The 25,047-nt window shown below is 40.2% G+C and overlaps 1 protein-coding gene across 1 annotated transcript in view; it reads left to right on the forward strand.

Annotated features, from left to right (window-relative positions):
- The window catches only part of MLLT3 (MLLT3 super elongation complex subunit), a 284,266-nt gene that overhangs the window by 253,917 nt on the left and 5,302 nt on the right, over positions 1 to 25,047 (forward strand). The window contains exons 6-10 of the mRNA XM_040238388.1: positions 6,237 to 6,306; positions 8,102 to 8,231; positions 11,357 to 11,456; positions 16,759 to 16,830; positions 17,979 to 18,050. Coding sequence (XP_040094322.1) covers positions 6,237 to 6,306; positions 8,102 to 8,231; positions 11,357 to 11,456; positions 16,759 to 16,830; positions 17,979 to 18,050 — 444 coding nt within the window. The remainder of the gene's footprint in view (positions 1 to 6,236; positions 6,307 to 8,101; positions 8,232 to 11,356; positions 11,457 to 16,758; positions 16,831 to 17,978; positions 18,051 to 25,047) is intronic.

Below are 25,047 nucleotides of genomic sequence, written 5' to 3' on the forward strand. Positions count from 1 at the left end.
CTTAAACTCAGTCACTTCACTCATGTCTGACTCTTTGCAACCCCATGGACTGACTGTAGCCCTCCAGGTTCTCTGTCCATAGGATTCTCCAGGCAAGAACACTGCAGTGGGTTGCCATGCCCTCCTCCAGGGAATCTTCCCAACCCAGCAATCGAACCCATATCTCCTGCCTTGCAGGCAGGTTCTTTACCCGTTCAGCCACCTGGAAAGTCCAGAGTCACCCAGTGGTCACTTCATTTCCTTGTGCCTCAGTTTCATCACCAGTAAATGGAGATGAAAAATGTGTTCTGCTATTTTAGTCAACTCTGGTTACCATAATAATATACCATAGACTGTGTAGCTTCAACAACAGAAAAATTTTTTTATATATTTATGGAAGCTGGGAAGTCCAAGATCAAGGTGCTGGTCAGTTTGGCTTCTCTGTGAGGGTTGTTTTCTTAGCTTGCAGCTGGTCACCCTCTCACTGTGTCTTGACATAGGAGAAGCGAGGGAGGAAGCAAGTTCTCTGGTGTCTTGTCTAAATCAGGGCACTAATCCCATCCTGAGAGCCCCACCCTCATGACCTCATCTAACCTGATTACTCCCAAAGACTATCTCCAAATACCATCGCATGGGAGTTAGGACTTCAACATAGAATTTTTTTTTTGGGGGGGGAACACATTTAGTCCATAGCACTACTTGCCTTTCTCATGGCAGAACAAATGAAATAAAGACCATGATAGATACACAAAGATCCATTAAGAGGCTAGAGTTATTGACTGATTCCTCCAATATTATTTTCATATACCTTTCTGTATAATAAGGTTTTGTTCTTTTAGCATGTTTATTTTGAAAAAGTTAGTAATGTAAAACCAAATGAAGATTAAAACCCTGTTGTTTTTAGCCTTTTGACAATTCACTGTTGCATTAACCTTGTTAAATTTAAGTGTTATTTTGTAACTTTTAGTACTTATTTCCTAGCTTAACTTCTACCTTACCTTTTACTGACATAGCTCTCACAATATATTACCTATTAATGGGAATTGATAAGAGTGTGTTCATAGGATGAAGAACATTGTCTAGAATGGATGTTGAATGTCAATTTTCTTTAAAATCCAATGTTTATTTGAAAGTTGAGTTTGATTATCTTTAGTTTCTTATAGTAGAGAAACTAAATGAGGTAGTTTTTTTTCTCGGTTTTGTTGAGATATAATTGTTATAAAACATATCAGTTTACGGTTCATAACAAGGTGATTTGATATATGTATATATTGTGAAATGATTGCTATGATAAATTTAGTTAATATCCATCATGAATGATGTAGTCTTTTAAAAGTGTATTACATATGCGTTTTCTTCTTTGATTAGTACTCATCCTTGACACAGTCTGATTATTTGTGCAAAGAAAAGATAATCTTTATTGCAGAGTATGTGTTTTTTTCCTAAACAAAATAGAAAATTTGTGGAAATAAAGTAGCAATATGTCTAGAACATGTCTAAAATAATTTAGTTATACCATATTCTCTTCCTTTCTCCTGAAGAAAGGTGTATATAATTCTCCCACCTTTTATTTTTATTGTTTTAAAGATCAAGTTGAAATTTTGTTCAAAAATATAGTTGCCCATTAGAAAAGGTGAAAATTCTGCGCTCTGATTACCTAAGGAGGAAATCTGCTCCAAGTATAAGGAACAATGGCAGATTTTACAAGTCCTGTTATGTGACCTACATTGACAGGTGTTCTTGTTTGAAGCAACAATACTTCTAGGACTTAACTTCTAGGAGTTGTAAACATGCGGTTTTTCTTACTTGTCTTGGACAAGAATAATCCTCCATAGAAAATCCATTACAAAATGGTTTTGCATAGCCATTTAACGTTGAAGATTGCATAGCAAATCTTGGTAGGCTCATTGTTTTGGTAGTAAAGATATATCTTGTTTGAGGCAATAGAGGAGTTTGTGATCTGTTGTAAAAAAAAAAATAGTAGCAACTAAGTATTGATTAGCTGCCATTATAACAGCCATGGGCTAGGATTTTTTATTTTATTATATCAACTTAACATTATCACTTCTACATGAGGTTCAGTGTCCTCACTCTCTGAGGAAACTAATGCTTAAGTAATCTTCCTAAAAACATACTAGTGAGCAGTAGAATTTGAGATTCTTAAGCCTATACTTTTGTCACTGTGGAACAGACTATTTAAAGAAACTTTATGTCTAGTGTGCATTGCTTAGTACATCAGCTAAACATGTGCTTAGGGCATAAGCAAGAAGAACCACATAAAAAAATTTTTTTTAGTGAAAATTTTGATGTTCAAAAATAAGTCTTAAGGGGGACGTCAGAACCTCATTGTAATTCCCTGCAGTTAGTTTTTGGCACACCTAGGGAGGGAAAAGGAGGATACATAATCTCTCCAATCCTTGGGACCTAGTTAAGATCTTAATCTAGCCCTGTTTATGGTGAAAATTTTTTGTAACACACACATCCTTACCTAGTTTTATATAGTCATCTTTGACTTGTGTTTTTGGTGGGTAAATCTGATTTTAAAACAAACAAGCTTAAGGTGACCTCCAGCTTGGTTTTGTTGGACTGGATAAAATCTAAGGCTGGATCAGCCTCATCTAGTAGCAGAATGGCTTTTTGAGTAGTTAACATCTAGTTGAATTTTGTCCATCCACCAAAACACAATTTTACATGCTTCATGAACATTTATATTCACTGGTAGCCATGTCCTGTCAGGGGGCTTTTTTGCCAAATACTTTGAAGATTATGCCGGGTTGTTACCTCTGGATAGATCAATAAGTTTATATTTTTTCTCATGATGCAAACTCTTATGCTTTCTTCAAGTTAAGATTCTTATAACAACATATTTTTGCATGTATAAAAAGAGAGGGCTTCCCCGATTTGGCCCTGCAAAATATATTGGATCAGAGTCTCCTTGTGTGTAGAATCCACTTAGCTGATTCTGATGAATATTCACAGCTGTGAATCTCTGAGTCTTTGGCCAGTGGTTCTCAAAAGTCTGATTGGCCCTCAGAACAGCAACTTGTAAGAAATCTAGGTTCTTACCACTATCCCTGACTTAGACACCCTGGGTGGGGCCTGTGAAGTCGCTCAGTCGTGTCTGACTCTTTGTAACCCCGTGGACTGTAGCCTATCAGGCTTCTCCGTCCATGGGATTCTCCAGGCAAGAATACTGGAGTGGGTTACCATTTCCTTCTCCAGGGGATCTTCCTGACCCAGGGATCGAACCCGGGTCTCCCGCATTGGAAACAGATGCTTTAACCTCTGCGCTACCAGGGAAGGGAAGGATGGGGCCTAGGAGTCTGCATTTCACCAGATCTCCCAGTTGGTTCTCTACTGCTCATGGAAGTATGACAATCACTCCTTTTGATGATTCAAAGGTCTCCTTAGCGCTCACATTCTACAAGTCCTTGTCCTGATTGCAAAAAACTTTCTGGACATGGGAATTTTCTGCCCACCATTCAACATTTTTATCCTTCTCCATCCACCTCCATTGCTTTCAACCATGAGAAGTTTCCATATTATAGTTTCAATATTCTCACTGAATGACTGTGTCTTCTACTGTAAACCCCTTCAAATGCTTGGTGAAAGAGCCAGGGTGTTAATGATAAACATTGAATAGAAAGCCTTTTGCTCTGGTTGTATTATGTTCTTTACCGTGTGCCAGTTTTCTGATGGTTAGCAACTGTGGCATTATTAACCTTGCTTGTGGTTAGGAAACTAAAAGAAGGCTGCCTCCAGGTTTGGTTCCGGCATTGGCAAGATGCTTGAGACAGATGGGTCACATTTAGCATGGGGTAGTTGGAGAGACGGCCACTGTCCTCTTGATCCTAATTAATGTCACTCACAGCAAACAGCTCTGGCAGAACATCTCCTCGAAGTCCAGCATAGCGGGTACTGGCCAGGCAGGGTGGGGATTGCAGCTCTCTCTAAGGAAACCTCTTTTTTGGCTCCAAAATGGTTTCCAGAACTATCAAAATATTACCATTTGCAGACACTTTTCATGGCTGAAGAGAGCAGCTTGGAGAGGAAAGAGAGTGCTCCGTGGACCCCGGGAGAAATGTTTGCGGCTGGGCATTGTGCTCATCCCCTTTCAGTTGTGTGACTCACCGCAGGGTCTGGGAAGTGGAAGACGCTGGACAGAGTGAAGGGTACCTCCCACAGGCCTCTGTACTTGTCCACCGGCTCTTCTTTGTGGGTCACGAATAGCAATGTGGACCTCGTGCTGCAAATTTCAAGGAAATCTTGCAGGGGTGGTGGGTTGGGGGGCCACCTGCTGCTAATTAGAGGTCCCGTCTGGCTCTTTTCCTGAAGGGTGAGTGGTAGATTGCTGACACCTGTTTTCCCATCCAGCCTCGGGATATGAAGTATGCATTAGGAATGCCTGAAAGTGCTTCCTTGTGTCTGAGTCTGTGGAACTTGGTGCTGCTTGGAGGGGAGGGAGTCGTGGATTCAGTGAAGGGAGGGGAGCTGAGAAGATCAAGGGGGAGAAAGTGCAGTGTGAATGGAACTGAGATTCTCGTCCTCATGGAGTGGCTTTTGATTGTGCTCCAGGTTGTCCTCCATGTGGCCGTGATAAACGTAGTCACCCACTGAGCAACGAAGATGTGTCCTGACCTTCAGAAGACCTCAGAAGTTTCTCAAGTGACATGAGCATGTAGTTTAAACTATATCAGAAACGGAAGAAAAATAATGCCCTCTTCCAACCAAATTGATCAACATTAAGTTATTTAAAACTAATGACAACCCTATGGTCTATATCCCACCAGGCTCCTCTGTCCATGGGATTCTCCAGGCAAGAACACTGGAGTGGGTTACCCTTCCCTCCTCCAGGGGATCTTCCCGACCCAGGGATCGAACCTGGGTTTTCTGCATTGCAGGCAGATTCGTTCCCATCTGAGCCATCAGAGAAGCCCAAACTGGGCCTTAAATGTTTACAATTCAAGTGTCTGGATGGCATGATCACTTTCTCTGCACAGTTCTGTCCATCTGTTTTCTCCTCCCATTGTTACCTACCAGAAAGTCTCATAAAAACAGATAGCACTGAAACATGTGTATTATCATATGTGAAATAGATCGCCAGTCCAGGTTCAATGCATGAGACAGGGTGCTCAGGGCCAGTGCCCTGGGATGACCCTGAGAGATGGGATGGGGAGGGAGGTGGGAATGGGGTTCACGATGGGGAACACATGTACAGCCATGGCCGATTCATGTCCATGTATGGCAAAAACCACTACAATATTGTAAAGTAATTAGCCTCCAATTAAAATAAATAAATTTAAAATGAAAAAAAAAAAACCCAGATGGTGGACCAGAGGGCCTAATGTCACAGAGAAAGAGCGCCTGTTGTATGCAGTGCATGTTGCTGAGTATGAGGGCATAACAAGAAGCCCAAGGCGGAGGCTCCAATCCCAGCTTTTTCAAGTGCTGGCGGGTTACTGGAAAGAAAAAACATCCACATCAGAGGTAGCATGATTCCATAGCAGATCTTCTAAGCAAACAGATGATCCACAGTTTCAGTGGGTTTGGGAAAGGAAGAGAATTGAGTTGATAGGTCAAGGAGTATGTAGAACTTGTTCTGGATACTAAGGAATGAAGAGAATGTATTGAGAGTGGGGTGTGTACATGATGCTCTTTCCCTGCATCACTCTACTGTGGAATTAAAGGGTGTTTTTTGTTTTAAGTGGTGGGAACATTTTCCCCTGACTCATTTGTGGGACTTGGCCAGGTCTCCTTGCAATCTTTGGCCTCCATTTGTGAACTGTGGATGAACGGGGTTAGGGTTGGGTCATGGCCTTGGACCAGAGTAAAATTAACTGGCTCATAATGTGATTGAACTAATGACCTTGGCCTCATTACCACTATGTTTTAACCAGTTGAGTCAATCAAACGTTGCAGAAAGGGTAATCAAGGTATCTTTCAGAAAGCAATGCAGATGACAGTAAACACAGGAGTGGAATCAAAGCCAGGTTTCTTGCCTTATCAGCTGTGTCCCTCTTTATCCTTGAGGTTTTACACTTGTTTCTGCATCTAATGAAAATATTGTGGGCAAAACGAAAAGGACACTGACTTTCCTGTGTTAGCATTTTTGACATGAGGCAATTTGTAGTCATTTTCTTGCACAGTGTCAGACTGTTTTTGTAGGGCAAAATCTGTTTGAGCAACAGTGGTGTTTCTAATTTTAGGTGTAGCGTCCTATGCATTTACTGATGGTGCCTTTCTCTTCTTATTTCAAGTCTGAACAACCCAGTCCTGCCAGCTCCAGCTCCAGCTCCAGCTTCACACCATCCCAGACCAGGCAACAAGGTATCCACATCTCCCAGGCCAGCTCGGAAACATCTTTCTCATAAAACATCTTAATGACTTGATTTATGGCCTATTTTCTACTGTTTTATTATTTGAATGATAACTTGGCTTTTATGCAGTTGTATTTATTTCCCCTAGGAATGCACTTGAGTATTGTTCTGATGTATGAGGCCAGCCTCTAGAAATTCCCCTTTTTCCAGTCCCTGCCATCAGAGTCCCATTTTACAAAAGGATTATAGACACAGCCCATTCCAGGGAGTTCCCAAAGGAAATACAATAGCGAAAGCTAGACTTGAGAGGCTTTGACAGAAAGAAATAGGTTTTTAGTCCCCCTCCTGGACATCTTTCATTTTATTATTTTTCTACAGATTAATAGACTTTTTTCTGTGGTGAGTGTTAATTTGCTGTCTTTAGAATATATTTTCTTCTACTCAAACTCAAAATAAATTAGTAAAAAAATTTAAATTGAAGCATTAACTAAATATATGTTCCATTTTTCATGTGTGGAAACTCTACAAACACAGGCCCGTTTTTCAATTTTTTTTTTTTTTTAAACAGGGAAACTGAGATTATATCAAGAGATAATCTGTTTCTGGGCATCACATTGCACATTACCTTTTTTGATTGACCACATTGAATTCCTGATGGCCTTGCATGTTTTGAAAAGGATTAAATTGTTGTGTGCATTTAGGCTAAGGCTAAGCTTCCAGGAAAAAATAAAAGACACTGTTCATTTTGGCTGTTTAGAGTTCTTGTTCCACTGACTTCCCAAGATAAAAGCCCATGACAAAAGCAGAGAAATTTGGAGTTTGCAGAATGTGAGATTACACAGAGTCAACACTTATTTTAGAAGTAAGGCAATGATAGCTCAGATAGTCCTATCACAGATTAGCCTTTAGGAATTGGCTAATCTAGGATGAAAGTGCCTCTCTCACTCTCTCCATTGTCCTCACAATCTCTTCTGTTAAGATTAGAAAAATCTATTTTGATTTCATTACATTTTTAGTAGTATGATGAAAATAAGCCACATTAATGCATTTTTCTGTGAATTTAATTTTTTCACATTCTAGAATAAAATTAGTTCTGCCTTGACGTTTCTCTCCAATCTAATACTGGATACTGTTTTGAATCTTCTGGGCACTGATTTATTACATGGTCTTATTTAGGTAAATTCATGCCAATATTTTGCCAGGAAATTCTTAAAAAGTAAAATAAAATTGGCTACACAAAATTATTACAAAAAGACCTTGTGTCCAAGATCAATATGAAGATCAGAAATAGGACATTGCACCATGGAATTGAAATACTTTATAATCTGAACTTGACTGAAATGCTTGCTTGACCTGAAATTGACCTTGAAATAAAAGGAACAGCTAAACCTTAATAGATCAAAAACTACCACACAAAGGCCGCCTTGCTAAGAACAAGTTACAACCATGGTGATTTATTAGTCTCAACTTTTCAATACATGGATTAACCTAACAAAACATTCAATTTACTAACAGATCTTTCTGTTTCTTTTTAGGTGTGATTTTTCTTAGGGAAGAAAAATGCATAGGAAAAAAATTCCTAGGAAATAGAGATTTTCTAAAGAACATTTTGGGGCATGTATTATGAAAGCAGTAGTGTTTTGGCAGAGGTTGCATTCCAGAAACTACTAGATTTATCATGTAAATTGTATAACTGTATCTGATGATGGTAATTTTTAAGCATTGTTCTCTGCTGGTGAGCTATCCACCTGTGTCAGCTATGGCTAAGTGTATTTGATTGCCTGTGGTTCATTCTCATTGCTCAGGTCCTTTAAGGTCTATAATGAAAGATCTGCATTCTGATGACAATGAGGAGGAATCAGATGAAGCAGAGGATAATGACAATGACTCCGAAATGGAGAGACCTGTAAATAGAGGGGGCAGCCGAAGTCGCAGGTGAGTGTCTTGGTAGAGATGAGGTTCCCTGGGATGGAATCATACCTTTTCACTGGATCTAAGAGTATAACCACAGCAAAAATGTGAAACACCAAAAACGATGGCAAGTAATCACATTCACTTTTTTTTAAGTATTTTGAATTTGTTTTATTTATTTTTATTAAAGTATAGTTGACTTACTATATTATGTTAGTTTCAGGTGTACAGCATAGTAATTCGATAGTAATTATACATTAGTGTATGTATTTTTTAACTGAAGGGTGCTTGCTTTGTACTGTTGTGTTAGTTTCTGCTATACAACAACACAAATTAACCATAACACACACACACACACACACTCTCTCTCTCTCTCACATATACATAGGTCCCTTTTGAACCTCGATCCCACCCACCTCTCATCCCACCCCTCTCAGTCATCAAAGAGTGCCAGACTGGGCTTCCGGTGTTATGTAGAAGCTTCCCACTAACTCTTTAACACCCCCTGCTGTGTCCACCCGTCGGTTTACTACGTCTGCATCTTTATTCATGCCCTGCACATAGGTTCATCAGTACCATCTTTCTGGATTCCATTTATAGATGTCAATACACATATTTGTATAGAATATATACTATTTTTATAGATTATACGCCATACAAAGTTGGGGCACCTTGGCATGCTTACACTCACTGTTCCCCAGGGAACTATTTTATCCCTTGTTCTCAGAAAGGAGAGGTTTTTCCTCCATAAATTTTACAGAGAAAAAGTCCTATTGCAAGCTTTTGCCCTTCAAAGTAAATGCCACGGTGGCTGGACTGGCTGCTGGAATGAACTCCGCTTTCATTTGAAGAATTTGTGTAGCTTCGTTGCTGTAGGTATTCATAACTCAGAATTTGAGGAAATGTGTTCGCTGTTTGTAGTTAGAAATGCATGATTGATTTCAATGAATTATGTGTGACCTAATTAAAACTAGGATCACCTGTGTGTTTTCCAGAAACTAAATTCCTTTTAAGTGTGCTGACTGTTACTTAAGTAGCTTTAATGCGGCGAGGCATACTTCTGCATTGGAAAGATGCTAATTCATGTCACTTATAATTAATAGACAACTTGAAATTGCCTCGAGGATTTTATTTATCATGAGCAAAACGAATAGCTGTGCTTACTTTAATGGGTTTTGAGTAGGAAAAAATATGAATCTATTTGAACTTAAAATCCAATTACATTGATAATATATTGCATTAAGTCTTTTCCCATTATCCATTACTGGGTAGCAGGCCCTAAAATTCCCCAAAATGATGTGATCTTAATCCAAACTGGACAGACCATATGTTTGCTAATTGGTAATTCCTTCGTGTCCTTGGAGAAGAGTCTCCTTAGAATATATGCCCTGTCCTATATCTCAGTGGTTTTTCCTTATGGCTGTACTCAATTCCTTTTTCTCTACTCATCTCCCAAAATCACCCATCTGTATTCCTTTTAAATAAGAGAGACATAAGGAACCTTGTGGTCTTGGCCTTATAATGTTTCCCTTTACAAGTCTTTAATCTGACAAGAAGGAAACTGATGGGGCAAAAAAAACACCTAAAAATAAACTGACACTTGTAGGTGAGGAGCAAACATCTTTATAACAATCGAAATCCTGACTACTGAGTGCTTTTACATTTAGCTGGTGAAAAAATGCATAGCCAGTTTGGACATCTCCCAACTTACTATTAGTTTGTAGAAGATCTAGATACTCTGTGATGGGCTGTGGCCTGTCGCCTCTTTGCCTTGGCCCCTGAGTCAATATGGGTCAGATCATACATGTTTGTGAGTTAGTTGACTGATGTGTGATGCATGTTATTTGCAAGGCTCTCCCTCCCTCCTGACATATGCTGTTGGCACAGCCCCCGCCTGGGTAACATTTGATCTTCATTGCACTTGTGAAGTCTCAACTGTTTAATCAGTTTAAATACTCAGCCTTCCACTTCAGTCAAGAAGCATTTTAAAGCAGCGCTTCAACTGAACACTTCATTAATGTAATTTAGTTAAGAAAAACAAGTTCCGTCAGTTTTTTTCCTAAAAGGATGTCCCAGTGTATCCTTTTCATTTCCTATCTCGTTTCTTGTCTATCTGAATGTATTATAGGGCTGGAATGTGATTGCCTATTCAGAACAACAGAAAAACTATCCTGATTTCTAAGGCATTTTCTGTTTCTGAGAAGAATATTGTATTAGGTTACTGTACAACCGAAGAGAGGGAGCAAACACTAAAGGACATTTCTAAAAGAGTGCATACATTCAGCAGAGTAAACAAAGAAATATCTCCTATTTGCACTGAAAGAAAATTCCATTTTTAATAGAAAGGAAAAAAAAATGAGGAGGTGATATTTTTATTGTTTTTCCTTGTTGAAAGACACTGTATTTTTCTAAAGCAGTTTTCCCAAACACACTGTCTTTTCCTGTTCTGTGGTGTATTTCCAGGGAATTGCATCAGAACTAGAGTCAACTTTGCATCATGACACAGTGGAAATGATTGGTGATGGGTCTGTCATGTTGAGCTTCACACCTCCCACCCTCAGATGTCACCCTGAACTGTCAGTCCTCCAGGGCTGTGGTCCAAATTCTTCTTAGCAGTTACTTCCATTCCTGCACCCTGTATTTTAGCCGTACTTGTAAAATGTTCACCTGTAACAAATAGGCAGAGGGAAAGGAAGGGGGAAAAGGGTAGTAACCTGTGAACTGTCCGATTTTGCTGAACGTCCAGCTTGGGTGACATGCTTATGACAGTAGGTGGATGGATCTGGAATAGGGAGATAAATGAATAAATGAAGGCAGCAAAATATACTGGCTGAGTACTAGGGCTGAGTCACATTGCTTGGATTTGAATCCTAGAACCATCACTTTTACCTCCGTGACCCTATGTGAGTGATCCAGTTTGTCTCAGTTTCCTTATCTATGAAATGGAGATTATTGAATGAGAAGGAGCAAGTCAAACATTTAACCCCTTTCTGGATACAAAGTAAACGCCGGCACGTAGTAGCGATTGTATGAGCTAAAGCAAGTTCTTGAAGATTAATGCTTGGATGCCTTGCTCTCTACCCGTAATTCTTTGGATATTTCAAGAATTGTCTGTAACGCTGCGACTGACTTCTCTTGTTTCTTTTCAGAGTTAGCTTAAGTGATGGCAGTGATAGTGAAAGCAGTTCTGCTTCCTCACCCCTACATCATGAACCCCCGCCACCCTTATTAAAAACCAACAACAACCAGGTAAGCTTCTAGGGCTGCACTTCTCATGGTTCTGCAGAACTCAAAGTATGCCAGGCATTTTACCCCTTAAATTTTAAACAAAGTCCCTCTTGACAGCAAATAACTGGGAATCTACAACCTTAGGACTAAACACATAGGGTAAAAGTACTTAAGTTGTCACAAAAGTATGACCTAGGATGAGTTAGTTAAATGTTAATAGATGCAGGACAGGATGGTGACAAAAAGTGTTGCCCATTTACTCCTGATTTCTGTATATTTCCCCCCTGTCAATTGGGAAGAATATGACTTTTGGAGCTAGTATAAAGCCTGGTTCTCTGTTTTATTGATTTATAGTAGTTTATTTGTACAAACATTTTTTTAATTTAGCCTCAGTTTTCTCATCTGTAAATGAGGATATTAATGTCTACCTTACTGGCTACTGGGGAGGTGACAAAAAAGTATGTGTAAAGAGCATGAAGCATGGTTCGTACCTCTTGGCAAACAGTTGATGATATATGGTTAGTATAGGTGCTCTGCCTCTGTGCTTACCCGGGGAAAAAAGGATTATCACTTGGGATTATAAGGAATCATTTATAAAATATAGAGTAGACAATGGTCATAATTACTGTTGTTATAAATCCAGCCTAAGGAAAGCTTATTAATTTGATAATCAGAGTAAAGAATATAGTTATTTGGATAGGTCTAGGCAGAGCTTGCAAAGCTGTGATGAAGAACTTTTGTTAAATGAATGATTATTTTAAACACTTGCTAAAATAAGCTGTTTTCAAGTATTGTAAAAAAAACCTCATTATGCATTGGGTTGATTATTACCATGTTATTCTTTTTTCCTTATTTAGACAGATTCCATGAGACCTCACAATAATTGCTTAATTCAAGTTACCATATGAATGTTAAGTTGAAAATGTGGTTTGTAAAATTATTGTTTCACAGGTGTCCTACCTATTTTTTTAAATGGCCTTGTCCTTGAAATTGGTGATCTTTCTTTAATGGGGAAGATGTGATTTTTATAGCTGAAGACTTTTTCATTTCAAATTTCATATAAAGCAAAAATCTCTTAAAATTTAAAATTCCTCATTTAATTGATCTACAACTTAAAGCCTCCATTATTAAGTAGGAATAATATCAGTGTTCTTGACCTCACCAGTTATAGTTCATCTGCAGTTTCTTTGTGTCCTGCATGTGACAGCAGGCCCCACCTCGTCATCCATTACAGGCTGGCCTGCAGGGAGTTGTACTTTCTTTTTCCTTATCCTAACTCCCCACAGTCCACGGGTCTCCCCACCTCCAGGGCCAGCCATAGCCATGACCCAGCCAGCCGTCACCTCGAGTGTGGCTGCCCAGTACTCCCAAGTCAAGCATGTCAGGGGAAAGTGAGGACCATGGGCATAGCCATCGTTGCCAGTCAGTTGAGAAGGGCCCTAGGTTGGCTGACTAGATAACTTGGAGGATTCTTTGATAATTGTGTGCTTCAGTATGAGCTGTCAATAGAATAGCATTTGGACCTTGAATATATTTTTATATTCAATTTCAACCTATGTAGGCCTGATTTCTGCTTCCAGTGGGTGGTGTATTGGAATTAGGATTCTTCCTGGGCGGTGATGGTGGCCTTGGCAGGGCCAGGAGTGCAGGGCATTATAGGAGGTGCTTTTGTGCCCTACAATAGTCTCCTTCAGCATTGTTCCCAGGTGGAGTGAAAACTATGCTTGCTAAATAAATGCAACTTCAACAAGCCACCGTCTTGCCTTGCAGACAGAACTGCGCTAGTCTCTTCCTGGACCTGCTGCAGTCTTGACTTGGCCCTGGTTTCAGGGAAAGGTTTAGATTCTTTGTCAGACTTTTTTTTTTTTTTTTATTGACTGTCTGGCAGAATGAAAAAAAGCAAAACAAAATTGAAATGGTACCATCTATCTAGAAAGGGTAAAAAATTACTTTAGCCGATTAAATAGCATACCACTGGTTTCTTGGCATATGTTTATTTGACAAATGTAGCTTCACACATGTGAATCATCAATCTGTCAGGAATACTCAGTTATATGTCACTTTCTCCATACACCTATAAGGATAATAAGGAGGTCCATATGCTTTCACTTTTCACTAGTTTAGGGTAGGAAATATATGTAGTTTAGGGTAGGAAATATAGGTATATGTACATATATTTACCCCAAGGATGCTTTCCTCTTTGGACCTGTGTCTTAGAACTGGAGTGTGTTTAGTCGTGTGTGTGTGTGTGTGTGAGTGTGATAGTGATGATGATGAGATGATCTGAAATTTCACGTGAAATAAGCGAAAACATACCAGGAAGGCCAAACTGTGAAATGGGCAGACTCTTGAGTCTTCTTCTTTCATAACTCTTCACTATTCTCTCTCTCTCTGTAGGTTGATAATAGTCTCAAAGTTTTCTAAATTACCAGGCAAAGCTATGGTTTCCTTACCTTTTCTCAATTTTCTAGGAACTGGGGCAGAGAGAAAGTGCTCATTGAGTCAGACATTTTTAATTCTTAGGAAAAAAAGTGAACAGAGAGAGAGCCATATGTCAACAAATCAAGTAATTAACCTGAGTATTGTTGGGAGCTACTAGTGATCGTTAACATCAAAGACCCAGCGGTAGAGAATCCATCTGCTGAGTAATTGAGTTGTCAGTCCTCACAAAAGAATACAGAAAAATAATAATCTTGAAAATCTGATTCTCAAGCCAGATCCTCAGATTAAGGATAGAAGTGCAACTCATCATAGTTCTATTTTCAGAGACTATCACGTGCATACTTGGTGCCTCTCAGCAGTCTGGGTGGCTGTTTCTTCTCCCTACAGCTTAATAGAGAGGAATAATGCTGTGCCATTTTAACTAAAGGTTTTTTTTTTTTTTTTTTTAACTTCAAACTTCTTTATGTGAATTTCAAACAAAATCAAAATTCTAGATCCTTTTTGGCTGAAACTATTGAAGGGGAGGGAGGAGAGGGAGGGGCCTCAAAGGAAGGAAGCGATCCATCGGACCCAAGTTAATATTCACAATATCATAAATCACCTATCAGCCTGCGAGGCGTGTTGAATGAAATCAAAGAGTCCATCCAGTTAAACTGGTTTGAAATCGGCCTGTGGAAGACAAGGTGCCATATTTTTCTATTCTGGAGTCGTTTCCTTAAAGATAAGAAATGATCATAAATAAAACAATTGTCTTCAGCATGGATCAGCTCTCAGAATGAGGTTTTGACAAAGCTGTTTATTTTGGAGCAGGGAGAGATCAAAGCAGGAAGATTAACTGAGCCCTCTCTGGGCAGCCACTCAGTAACTCGAGGCGGATCACTGACACCCGGGGCTTTTGTTCCTGCCTCTGCAGCTTCAGAAGAAAGAAACCAGGATTTCAGTGTCATTGGGCCTCCTGTGCCGCAGCCCTTATGGAATGTGTAGGATGGGATTTCAGCGCCCTGCGTGTTCTGTTTTCTGCTTTGAAGAGAAGGTGGTGGAACTCTCTCAACCTAGTTCACAACTCTGTGTGCCCCACAGAGAGTTCTCGGTCACTTGGTCCCCAGAGAACAATGACGTGGGGCAGGAATGGTGGGGTACTCAGGAGAAGGATATGATGGGAACAAAATTCCGTTTTCTAAAGCACAAGGCAGGCGAGACAGGGGCTGTATTTTTCCTCTGGCCTGCCTTCACAGCAGATCGGCTCTGCTTGGCCCAGCCCTGTATCTGAGTTGGCGAGGAGTGCCATCTACTGACCTACTTAATCCTAGGTCTCAGTGCGAACGAACATTCCCTCGAGGTCCCATTTCCAGCCAAAATAGAGAAGGGAGTTCTGAATGTAGTGGGGGTGTTTGGTTTCCTTTACTAAAAGCTATTGCTTTGCCTCTGCGATTAAGTAATTTCCTTGTGTTGCCAGAAGTATTATGTTTGAAATTAGCCCGGTCACGTTGGTCATCTGGTATCTTAATCTTAAAAACGAAGGAATAAAGGCGATTCTCAGGCAAGATGCTGTTAGGAGCTCACTTCTTATACATTTTCCTAAATTCAAATGAATATGTATTCCTTTTGAGAAATATTTGGTCTTTTCTAGAGTGTCATCCTCAGCAAGTAAAGTGCTTATTAGCAGTAGAAAATTTCATGGCTAAATGGGAACCTGGATGCTCCCTTGCTCCTAGCTCTCATTTTATTTGTCTCATTTTTGTCAAAGTTCAAAAAACACTGAATTGATAGGGCTGGTACCTGAACTTGGGTTTCTGAGCCCAATCAATGCTCTCTCTGCAAGTTATATTACAAAGTAAATGTGGACTCATTTTTAAAATCTTCTGTGCATTTTGGAAGTGGTAGACCTTTGAACAGAACCGTGAGGCTTGTGTGTGTGTGTGTGCTAAAGCAGAGTAAACTTCTTCAATATCTTCTTTTTTGGCATTTTCTTCCTCAATATTAGCTTCAGATTATAATTCACTTGATAATGAGAATATAATGAAAAAGACAAATTACCTTTGCCTTTATGTTTTTATATGTCTGTAAACACTCATCAGTAATTTCAATGGTTCTCACCATTTTAAGCATAATTCTCAATTTTAAAAATTCTAATTAATCAACTGTGTTTATTAAGTAATAATGTATTTCTCCTTTTTATTAATTAGAAATGTAACTCCCCACCGTCTGAACAGTATGCAAAACTGCTGTTCATAACCTAAGCTATAATTGGTTCAGATCAAAGGAAAGGCACCAGGGATTTTATCATGGGTAAACACATTATTTCTTAGAATACAGAAAATGGTCCTGGCTCTTTTATTTCTTGAGTAGGAGGATTCCAAGTTGGGAGCAGCCAGTGTGGCAGGCACCTTCACTTCCAAACTTTGCTCAATTTAGTAGACAGGAGTACTTTTTAGAATCCAAGAGGCAGGTACTAGAAAGGGTATTTGAGTGTTTGTCTTATCCTTACTGCACTGAACACGGGTAGTCATGTGAAACAACAGGATGAATAAGAAACATTTCTTGCCAGAGGGGACTGTAATCTACTACAACTCAGCTGCTGTGCATATGTGTGAGAGTGTTGTCACTAAAGAGAAGCAGCCTTGGAAGCTTAGATCAATTTCCTTATCCTCACTTTTTTTTTTTTTTAAGTTCTATTGCCCTGACTCAGCATTTCAGATATAAGTAGTTTATTTTCCCAGAGAAAGTCAGATTAGAGGAGAAGAAATAAAATGTGAGGAGGACAAATGCCCTTTGGAAAGTGATGTTATTATACATTTCATTCATAGTGCCTCTGTTTATGTGGCAGGTTAGCCAAGCAGTGCTAGCAATCAAATTTAACTGTGTTCTCTTTGATCCCTAGATTCTTGAAGTGAAAAGTCCAATAAAGCAAAGCAAATCAGATAAGCAAATAAAGAATGGCGAATGTGACAAGGTAGGTTTCTAGTCTGTTACTGTGAGTAAGGTAGCACTGACACTCTTGTTTCTTTGTGTTTCCCTTGATCATTCTTGCTGGTTCTCGTTTCATTTTCTTCATCAGAAGGGCCTGAAATCCCCAAATGACAGGCGCTTCTTCCCAGTGCTTTGTAGTTTATTTTCCAAGTCTTGTTTACATCTCCAGTAAACAAGGTAAACTTGGCCTTTTGCTATCCATGATTGCCAAGGGGTTTCAGGCACATGGAGTTAGGAGGCGAGAGGGCTGTGGTGGAGGTGGAGGGTTCAGGAACCTCAGACTTAAGTGAGCAGGACATCTGATCCCAGCGCAGTGTGGTTTCCCCTCACGTGCAGTCACGCATCCAAAATCTGACTTCCAGAGTTGTTGGGGGTTTGTGTCCTGTTGTAAGCAGGGTCCTCACATGCTTTTCAGGATTGGGGTAGTCCTGGATAATGCTTCACAAACCTTTATTTGCTTTCATTGAAAATGGCACAAAGAATACCCAGGCGTTTATGCTAACAAAGACACGAGTCTGAGCACATGAAGGTGTACCTCTGCCTTTCTCAGGGGAACTCTTGACAAGCCAGATGCTAATTTGGATAGTGACCTCTATTTTTCGTAAGACATTTCGTAAGACATTACTTGCTGTTCAGTGGCTATGTTAGATATGACCAGGAGAGGTTCCCCACCCTCCCTCCAATTTGCCCTAATTACATAATTAGTAATGTGCATTGATACTTCCATGTTCAAACTTAGAAACATTATAACTAAGAGAAAAAAGCCTAAGATGGAAGATTAATTGAAAAAAAGAATATGTACTATGATAATATGCTTAAGCTCACATTTTTTTCATTGAATTCCTTTTCTCTCTTTAGAGGCATTGTTGGGAGAGGGTTAATCCTGTTTACTTGGGAGCAAATAAGTTTACAAATTGCCCTTTTTTGTAAAAAAGCTGCCTTGAAAAAGTACTAGTTGGCTAAAGGAGAATTGGTCTGCAAAGGCCTTGGGCAGTGCATCCACACAGCTTAGGGTAGAAGGTAGAATGTGCAACCTCTAACCACCTCTGGTATGTTCTTACTTTGTTGATCCTTTTATTTTTGAACTGCTTCCTAAATGCTTGTCATTGAGGGCATACCATTGTCTTTCAGGCATACCTCGATGAACTGGTAGAGCTTCACAGAAGGCTGATGACGTTGAGGGAAAGACACATTCTGCAGCAGGTGAGGAAGGCTTCTGAACACCACCCTTTCCAGAAGCCTTGAGGTCTGGTTTGTCCTGCGCTGGTGTGACAGCACCTGGAGGCCACACTGGCCTCACGCTCTCTGGGCCAGTGCCACTTGCAGAGTATTTGGGGAGGAGGGGCTTCCTTGGTGCCACAGACAGTGAAAACGGGGCACTTGGGGAAGTGACGATGCTGCAATATACTGATCTCAAGGCGTCTGATGCTGTCATGTGGGCTGACGGAGGGGATGGGAGGAATGCAGAAACCTTTGGGGCCAGGCTTCTGGTTTCATGGGAAAACAGTGATAAGAACTGCAGTCAAGTGCTGTAAACATTTGTGATTCAATTTAGTAACCTTTGCCAATGCTATTCTAAGGAAAATAAATATTTTCCTCTTTTGTCTTATCTTGTTTAACATACATTCTATTATTATGAACTCAACTGTGGAATACTTTAGAGTGGGGACACTTCCATTAGTACAATTTGATGTTTTGAGAAGGAGGGTGGTTTTTAGTTTTCATACAGTTACAGTATATGTGCCCATTGCATCAAAAATTAGAGATAAAATAATTTTTCTTTAATACTCAAAGTGAAGGTTGTGTTCTAAATTCCAGGGTAGCTTTGTAGATTATTTTGCTGCTTGAATTTTTTTTTAAAGACTGCTTTCAAGTAACTTGATGTTAGTACTTAATCTACCCCAGCTGTGTGTATATGTGTGTGTGTGTTTAATATTTAATGGCTGATGGTCACATTTATATTCTGTGTACATTTTTGGTTAAATCTATAAATACATACTCTCAAACTTTGCAAGTTCCCTGATTGGTGTGATAAGCTTTTTAAACCTTCTAGAGTTTCAGACTTGAACAGAAGACTACAGACCTATAATTCTTAATTGAGGATAAGTTGCATTTCTTGCATGTCTATCTAAGTGTGTAATAGATCAGGGAGCAGGATCTGAGTGGCTTGCTCTAAGACATATCCTAGTATATCAAGAGTATTTTCTTCAGTTTTTTCTGTACAACTGAAAACTAGTCAGTTAGCCTGCCACTTGGCAATTATTTGGGGCCCATTGCCTGAATGGTTATGGTAAATCTATTTAGCTGATTTTCCCATTTTCCCCTGAGCACCAGCTCTGAACCACTGTGGAAAAGCTGTCTAATAAAGCTATTATTGAACAAACTGGACCTAAATAGTGTCTCACAGGAGAGCAAGATAGATGTTTGAGCAGCATTGGGACCCCCTTCTCACAGAAAGCTAGCCAGGGAATCGAGGATACTATGCCATTGGGCAGGGTCTTACCATGGGGTGTCATTGGCATCCCAATCTCACATTGCCCTTTATTTTGACCTTTGAAAGCATTGTGAGGGAAGGTGGCTTAACAGGAGAGTTTCATGGAAGTGGATTATTTTAGCATTCTAGAGGGAGAAAGTGATATCTATGAATTTTTAACCTGGCATAAAGGCACTCCCGGGCCCACAGCGTTTCAGCCTAATTGCATTCCCAGGCCGGTTGAAAGCTCCTGGTCTTTGGCCTTTTGCCTTGTAATGCAGCCGAGGCTTGTGATTATGATGCCATGGTGCGTGTCCTGTCATGATTTGCTGCTTAATTAATTCCTATTGTAAAGCATAGCACTACTGAGCACTGATGTTATTCCCCACCTCGAGCGCTGCTCATCCTGTGGACTGCATTCCACAGAGTCTACGTCTTCTCTGCCACGCAGACCACAGCACCTGAGACAGGATTTCTAGTGACCCCAGGATCCCATCCCAGTTCTTTCCCTATGAAAGGCATCCTCTCAGAAAATCTGGCCTGACATTTTTATTTGGCCCACAAAAAGCGGTTTATCTCTTTTTTACTCTGGGGTCACGCAGTGCTGGCACCCGGCACCTAGGTTAATGAACAGAAAGCATTGGATCAAGAGAGGCTGTGTTCTTAAGGCCCTTTTCCATCAGGTAACAATGTAGTACAGTGGACACAGTCAAAACCAGAGATGTCAGTACCTTGGACTGACTAATAATTTCATTCTTCTTTAAACCACATGTTTAACATTTATTTGGAAAGGGAGATTGAACACTTCTAAACTCTCTTGCAGTTCCAGCTCTGAGTCTGGGCTTGCATCCTCCTCAGGAGGAAAAAAATAACCTCTGAGGAAAACCAGGGCTTCCTTAGAGACTGGTTCAACAGTTTAGGTAACAGCTATTATACTCAGAATTTTCTTTAGGGCGATGGGGAATAAATGGTATGGCAGAGTGTTATAACAACGTGGAGAACTCTCCCTGAGAAGTGTTTTGCCGAAAGTGATCTTCTCCACCCTGGAGAATCTCCTGTTGTATTTTAGAATTCCTTGAAGACTGGAGCCTGATGGCCCACTTCCTAACCTCAATAGAGCACATGTTGTCACAGCCATAGAGGGGGCTTCCCTGCCCGCACAGCAGGGACCATTCTGCAGGAAGACCTAGCTCACCCCAGCCCTGACTCCCTCCAGACAGAAGCAAAACTTGTTCATGACTTCTTACTCAGTGAAGAGGCTGTTTGGGTAAAAAGAATCCTTTAAAAAATATATATGTGTGTGTGTATGTGTGTGTTCAGTCGCTCAATTGTGTCTGACTTTTTGGGACTTTCTGGACTGTAGACCCTGTCCATGGGATTTTCCAGGCAAGAATACTGGAGTGGGTTACCATTCTCTTCTCCAGGAGATCTTCCCAGCCCAGGGATCAAACTCGCGTCTCCTGCTTTGCAGGCAGATTCTTTACCGCTGAGCCATCAGGGAAGCCTATATACATACATACATATATCTACAACTGCATACATATATGCAAATATATGTAAAACCAGACTACAAATAATTTATTACCTTTTTATAATTTTTTATGACTTTTATAACCAGGGTTGGGGGAAGAAGCCATAGACTTAAACAAGTGGATCTTTCCCCTTAAAAAAAAAAAAACAAACAAACCTGCATCGTACCCCGTCCAAAGCTGATGTGGCAGGAAATAATCCATCACAAATATTTTCACAACTGCCGTCATCTGAAGAATGGGCTCAGCCATTTACATGCTGTTCCTCTTTCACTACTATAACATACTGTGTGCCCTTGCCTGCTTTCCTCCTCTGCAGTCACTCTGTCTTTTATCACTACTACTATTTTGGAGTTAGATTCATCATTGCAGTATGATGCAAGGTAACGACACCAGGGTGGCTCCTGGTGCATTTGCAGATCGGGGAATCCTATGGTACGGCAGCAGGGCGTCCTTCAGGGACCAGCGGGGTGGTGTCTGTGGGCTGTGTGGCTTGTGTCATTACCATGAAGCATGTTAATGCTCTGTTTCTGATGTTCTAACTATCAGGATTCCTGGAAAGAAACCCACATTTATTTTTCTTTATGAAGTCTTTACTTAATTGAGGGTGTAGATTCATGCTCTAATAATTCAAGTCATTAATGCTGTTCCCATTGGCAAACAGTCCTGAACACCCCATCTGTTGGAACTGCTACTGTTCTAAGGCTGTCTTTGCCTCTACCTTGATGCATTCTTACAAGCTCCTATAAAAAATGCAGGGCTCATTTAGTGAGATTGATCAGATCCCCTTCGTTTCTTTGTGTGTTTGTGGCTGCAGGCAGGGTGGGGTGTGCTGTTTATGGAGGAGGCAGGAGAGCTGTAATCAAAGCCCCGGAACCTACAAGATAGTACAGTGCCCGTGAGGGGAGGGGGTTGAATATCCTAGTGAGTAAATGTGTTTATTTGCTTTAAAACCAAGTGGTCTTTTCTAGAAGGTATTTTTATTATTCTGTCTTCTATTTATTGTTTAGTAATTAGTGAGCAACTAGATTGAGTCACAGAATTTTATTTTCTTACAATGGTGAGTTGCCTGTCATTTTCAAGAGAAAATGTAGGACTGTGCCTCTTTACCTCCACATTATGGTTTTAGTTTGTCATTTAAAAAAGATATGTTTGTTTTTGATGTGGACCATTTTTAACATCTTTTTTGGATTTACTACAATATTTCTTCTGTTTAATGTTTTGATTTCTTGGCCATGAGTCATGTGGGATCTTAGCTCCTCGACCAGGGATTGAACCCACACTGCTTGCAGTGGAAGGCAAAATCTTAACCACTGACCCTCCAGGGAAATCCCTTGTTATTTCAACTACTTTCCTTCAGCTGCTATTCTCCCTGTTTTCTTTCCTCCCTCCTACAAACTTTTTTTAAACTTTTTTTTTTTTTTTTAATTTCAAGGAGATCTTTTCTGACTTTTAGCTTCTGGCATTTTCCCTGCTTCATTTGTTTTAGTGCTGATGAAATGGCCAACAGTCAATGAGGGGCAGAGGAAAAAGCACTGGGTGTGAAAACTCATGCACTGTCTGGTTACCTCCTGGATAATTGAGGATAAGTTTATGTCTACATGGTAGTCATAATCATGTTGCCCTCATCTGTGCAGCAATTTTCAGCTTATAAAGAAGCTTCGTGTTCTGTATATTATTTGATCCTCTAAACAACATTGCATGATAGGTAGAATGGGTGGCATTGTCCCCATTTTACAGATGAGGAAATTGAGGCTCAGAGGTTCTGATGTTCTGTCCAATGTCATTCAAAGAGCAGAGTCAGGATCAGTTCAGTTCAGTTGCTCAGTCATGTCTGACTGTTTGCGACTGCCAGGCTTTCCTGTCCATCACCAACTCCTGGAGCTTGCTCAAACTCATGTCCATCAAATTGGTGATGCCATCCAACCATCTCATCCTCTGTCATCCCCTTCTCCTCCTGCCTTCAGTCTTTCCCAGCATCAGGTTCTTTTCCAGTGAGTCAGTTCTTCGCATCAGGTGGCCAGAGTACTGGAACTTCAGCCTCAGCATCAGTCCTTCCAATGAATATTGAGGACTGATATCTTTAGGATTGACTGGTTGGATCTCCTTGTAGTCCAAGGGACTCTCAAGAGTCTTCTTTAACACCACAGTTCAAAAGCATTAATTCTTTGGCACTCAGCTTTCTTCATAGTCCAACTCTCACAACCATTCATGACTACTGGAAAAACCATAGCTTTGTCTAAATGGACCTTTGTCAGCAAAGTAATGTCTCTCTGCTTTTTGATATGCTGTCTAGGTTGGTCATAGTTTTTCTTCCAAGGAGCAAGTGTCTTTTAATTTCATGGCTGCAGTCACCATCTGCAGTGATTTTGGAGCCCCCCAAAATAAAGTCTGTCACTGTTTCCATTGTTTCCCCATCTATTTGCCATGAAGTGATGGGACCGGATGCCATGATCTGGAGAAGGGAATGGCAAACCACATCACTATTCTTGCCTTGAGGACCCCATGAACAGTATGAAAAGAGACAGGATTCAATATGCCAAATTCAGGATTCTCTGTTCTGAATGTTTGGGCATTTACCTGCTGGCCAGCTCACTGAGAAGAGGAGCCACACTCTGGGATAATTGTCATTTGCTTCTATTGCATAAATTGAAAGGCTATTTGTTTCCATCCTCAAAGAGCTCTCTGAAGGGGCTGTTTGTTGCTGTACTGAAGTTTACACATTTTCAGTTGGTCTTTAGTATTTCTAATCAATGCAGCAAAAAAGATAATTTACTCTGGAAAGTACTGTTAATTCAATTAATGTTAAATATATAGTAAGTATTGGATTGCCTTGAAAGGCTTGTATTTGTGGACATAGCTGTGTGTGCGTCTTTCTCTATGCACATAGATGTATGGGGGTGACTTATCCTGTAACTATTAACTAATAAAGCCAACGAGAGTTCATTTTAGATCTTTGGTGTTAATAAGATCTAGCTTGATAAATTCTTACTTTATCGTACTTTAACCATAATCAGAAACACGCCTTCAGATAATCTCTTGATGCATATAATTGAACTCTGAGTCTAGTGGGTTAAGCAAGTAAGGCTCCCTCTCTACCCCTGCATCCTGCCTCCCTGCCATCCCATATAATAATAGGCCTGGAGGTAAGTGATTCATGGTTGGTGTGGTGGCTTAAAAGATGCAACTGAGGACATAGACTCATTGCCATCCTGCTCTGCCATCTTTCATATCATTGATTTATCCACATGAGGGGAAGACAGCTGCTGCACTTCCAGAGTTGCATCTTCTTTCCAGACAGGAAGGGAGCAGAGGGCAGAAGCCACCTGCCCATAGTCCATACCTTTCTGAAACTTTTCCTAAAAGCCCACTGACTTTTGACAAACCGTGAATAGCAGTGTCTGCCTAGTGCTGCAGATGGGTCTGGGAGGCCAGTGTTTTAGCTGGGTGTATGGCCACTCCCAGAAAGTCAAGCTTCTGCTAGGAAAGAAGAAAGAACACATGAATAGGAGGTAGGCAGTCTGCTGTGACTGTCATGATTTTGCAAGGGGAGTACCTGGTTTTGTTATTAAACCCATAGTTATATCTGTAAAAAAAAAAAAAAAAAACAAGTTCCAGAAGTTGAATAAGGCAATAACAGCTCAGTCTGGAGTTGTGCAATTAATTGGATTGAGGTTCACTGTGCCTTTTATGTTTCTGTGGCAGTCAAATATGTCAGGAATGGGGAGCGCATTTTCTATTGAGAGCCACTGACCCATAGGGAACCATTCGCAAATTTACTGTTTTTTGAAGAAAACTAATTGTAAGAAGAGAAGGTCAAAAGTTTCCATTCTGCTGTTTTCAACTCCAGATTAGGTAATCTAAAACTTCATTGAATAAATAATAGACTGAATAATTAAAATTACTCCTCTTAGGATGATTGAAAAAGAACAGAAGCAAGTGATAGAGGATAACAGACAACTACAAATAAGCCAACAGACAACTACAAATAAGCCAAATGGGTTGCCAGTTGGTTTCTCTGCACAGATAGTTTTTCTTTCATCTTGGTGGTGATTTTCCTCTTTCCTTCACAAAGCTTTCTAAAATTAATCTCCCTCCATTCCAATTTACTCACAACAAACATACCTAAAACCCACACTACCCAGGCACAGTATCTATTTCTGATAATATTATTTGTAAAATAGGAATAGAATGACAC

The sequence above is a fragment of the Oryx dammah genome, unplaced genomic scaffold (genome assembly GCF_014754425.2).
Source record: "Oryx dammah isolate SB20612 unplaced genomic scaffold, SCBI_Odam_1.1 HiC_scaffold_1, whole genome shotgun sequence".
NCBI lineage: Eukaryota > Metazoa > Chordata > Mammalia > Artiodactyla > Bovidae > Oryx > Oryx dammah.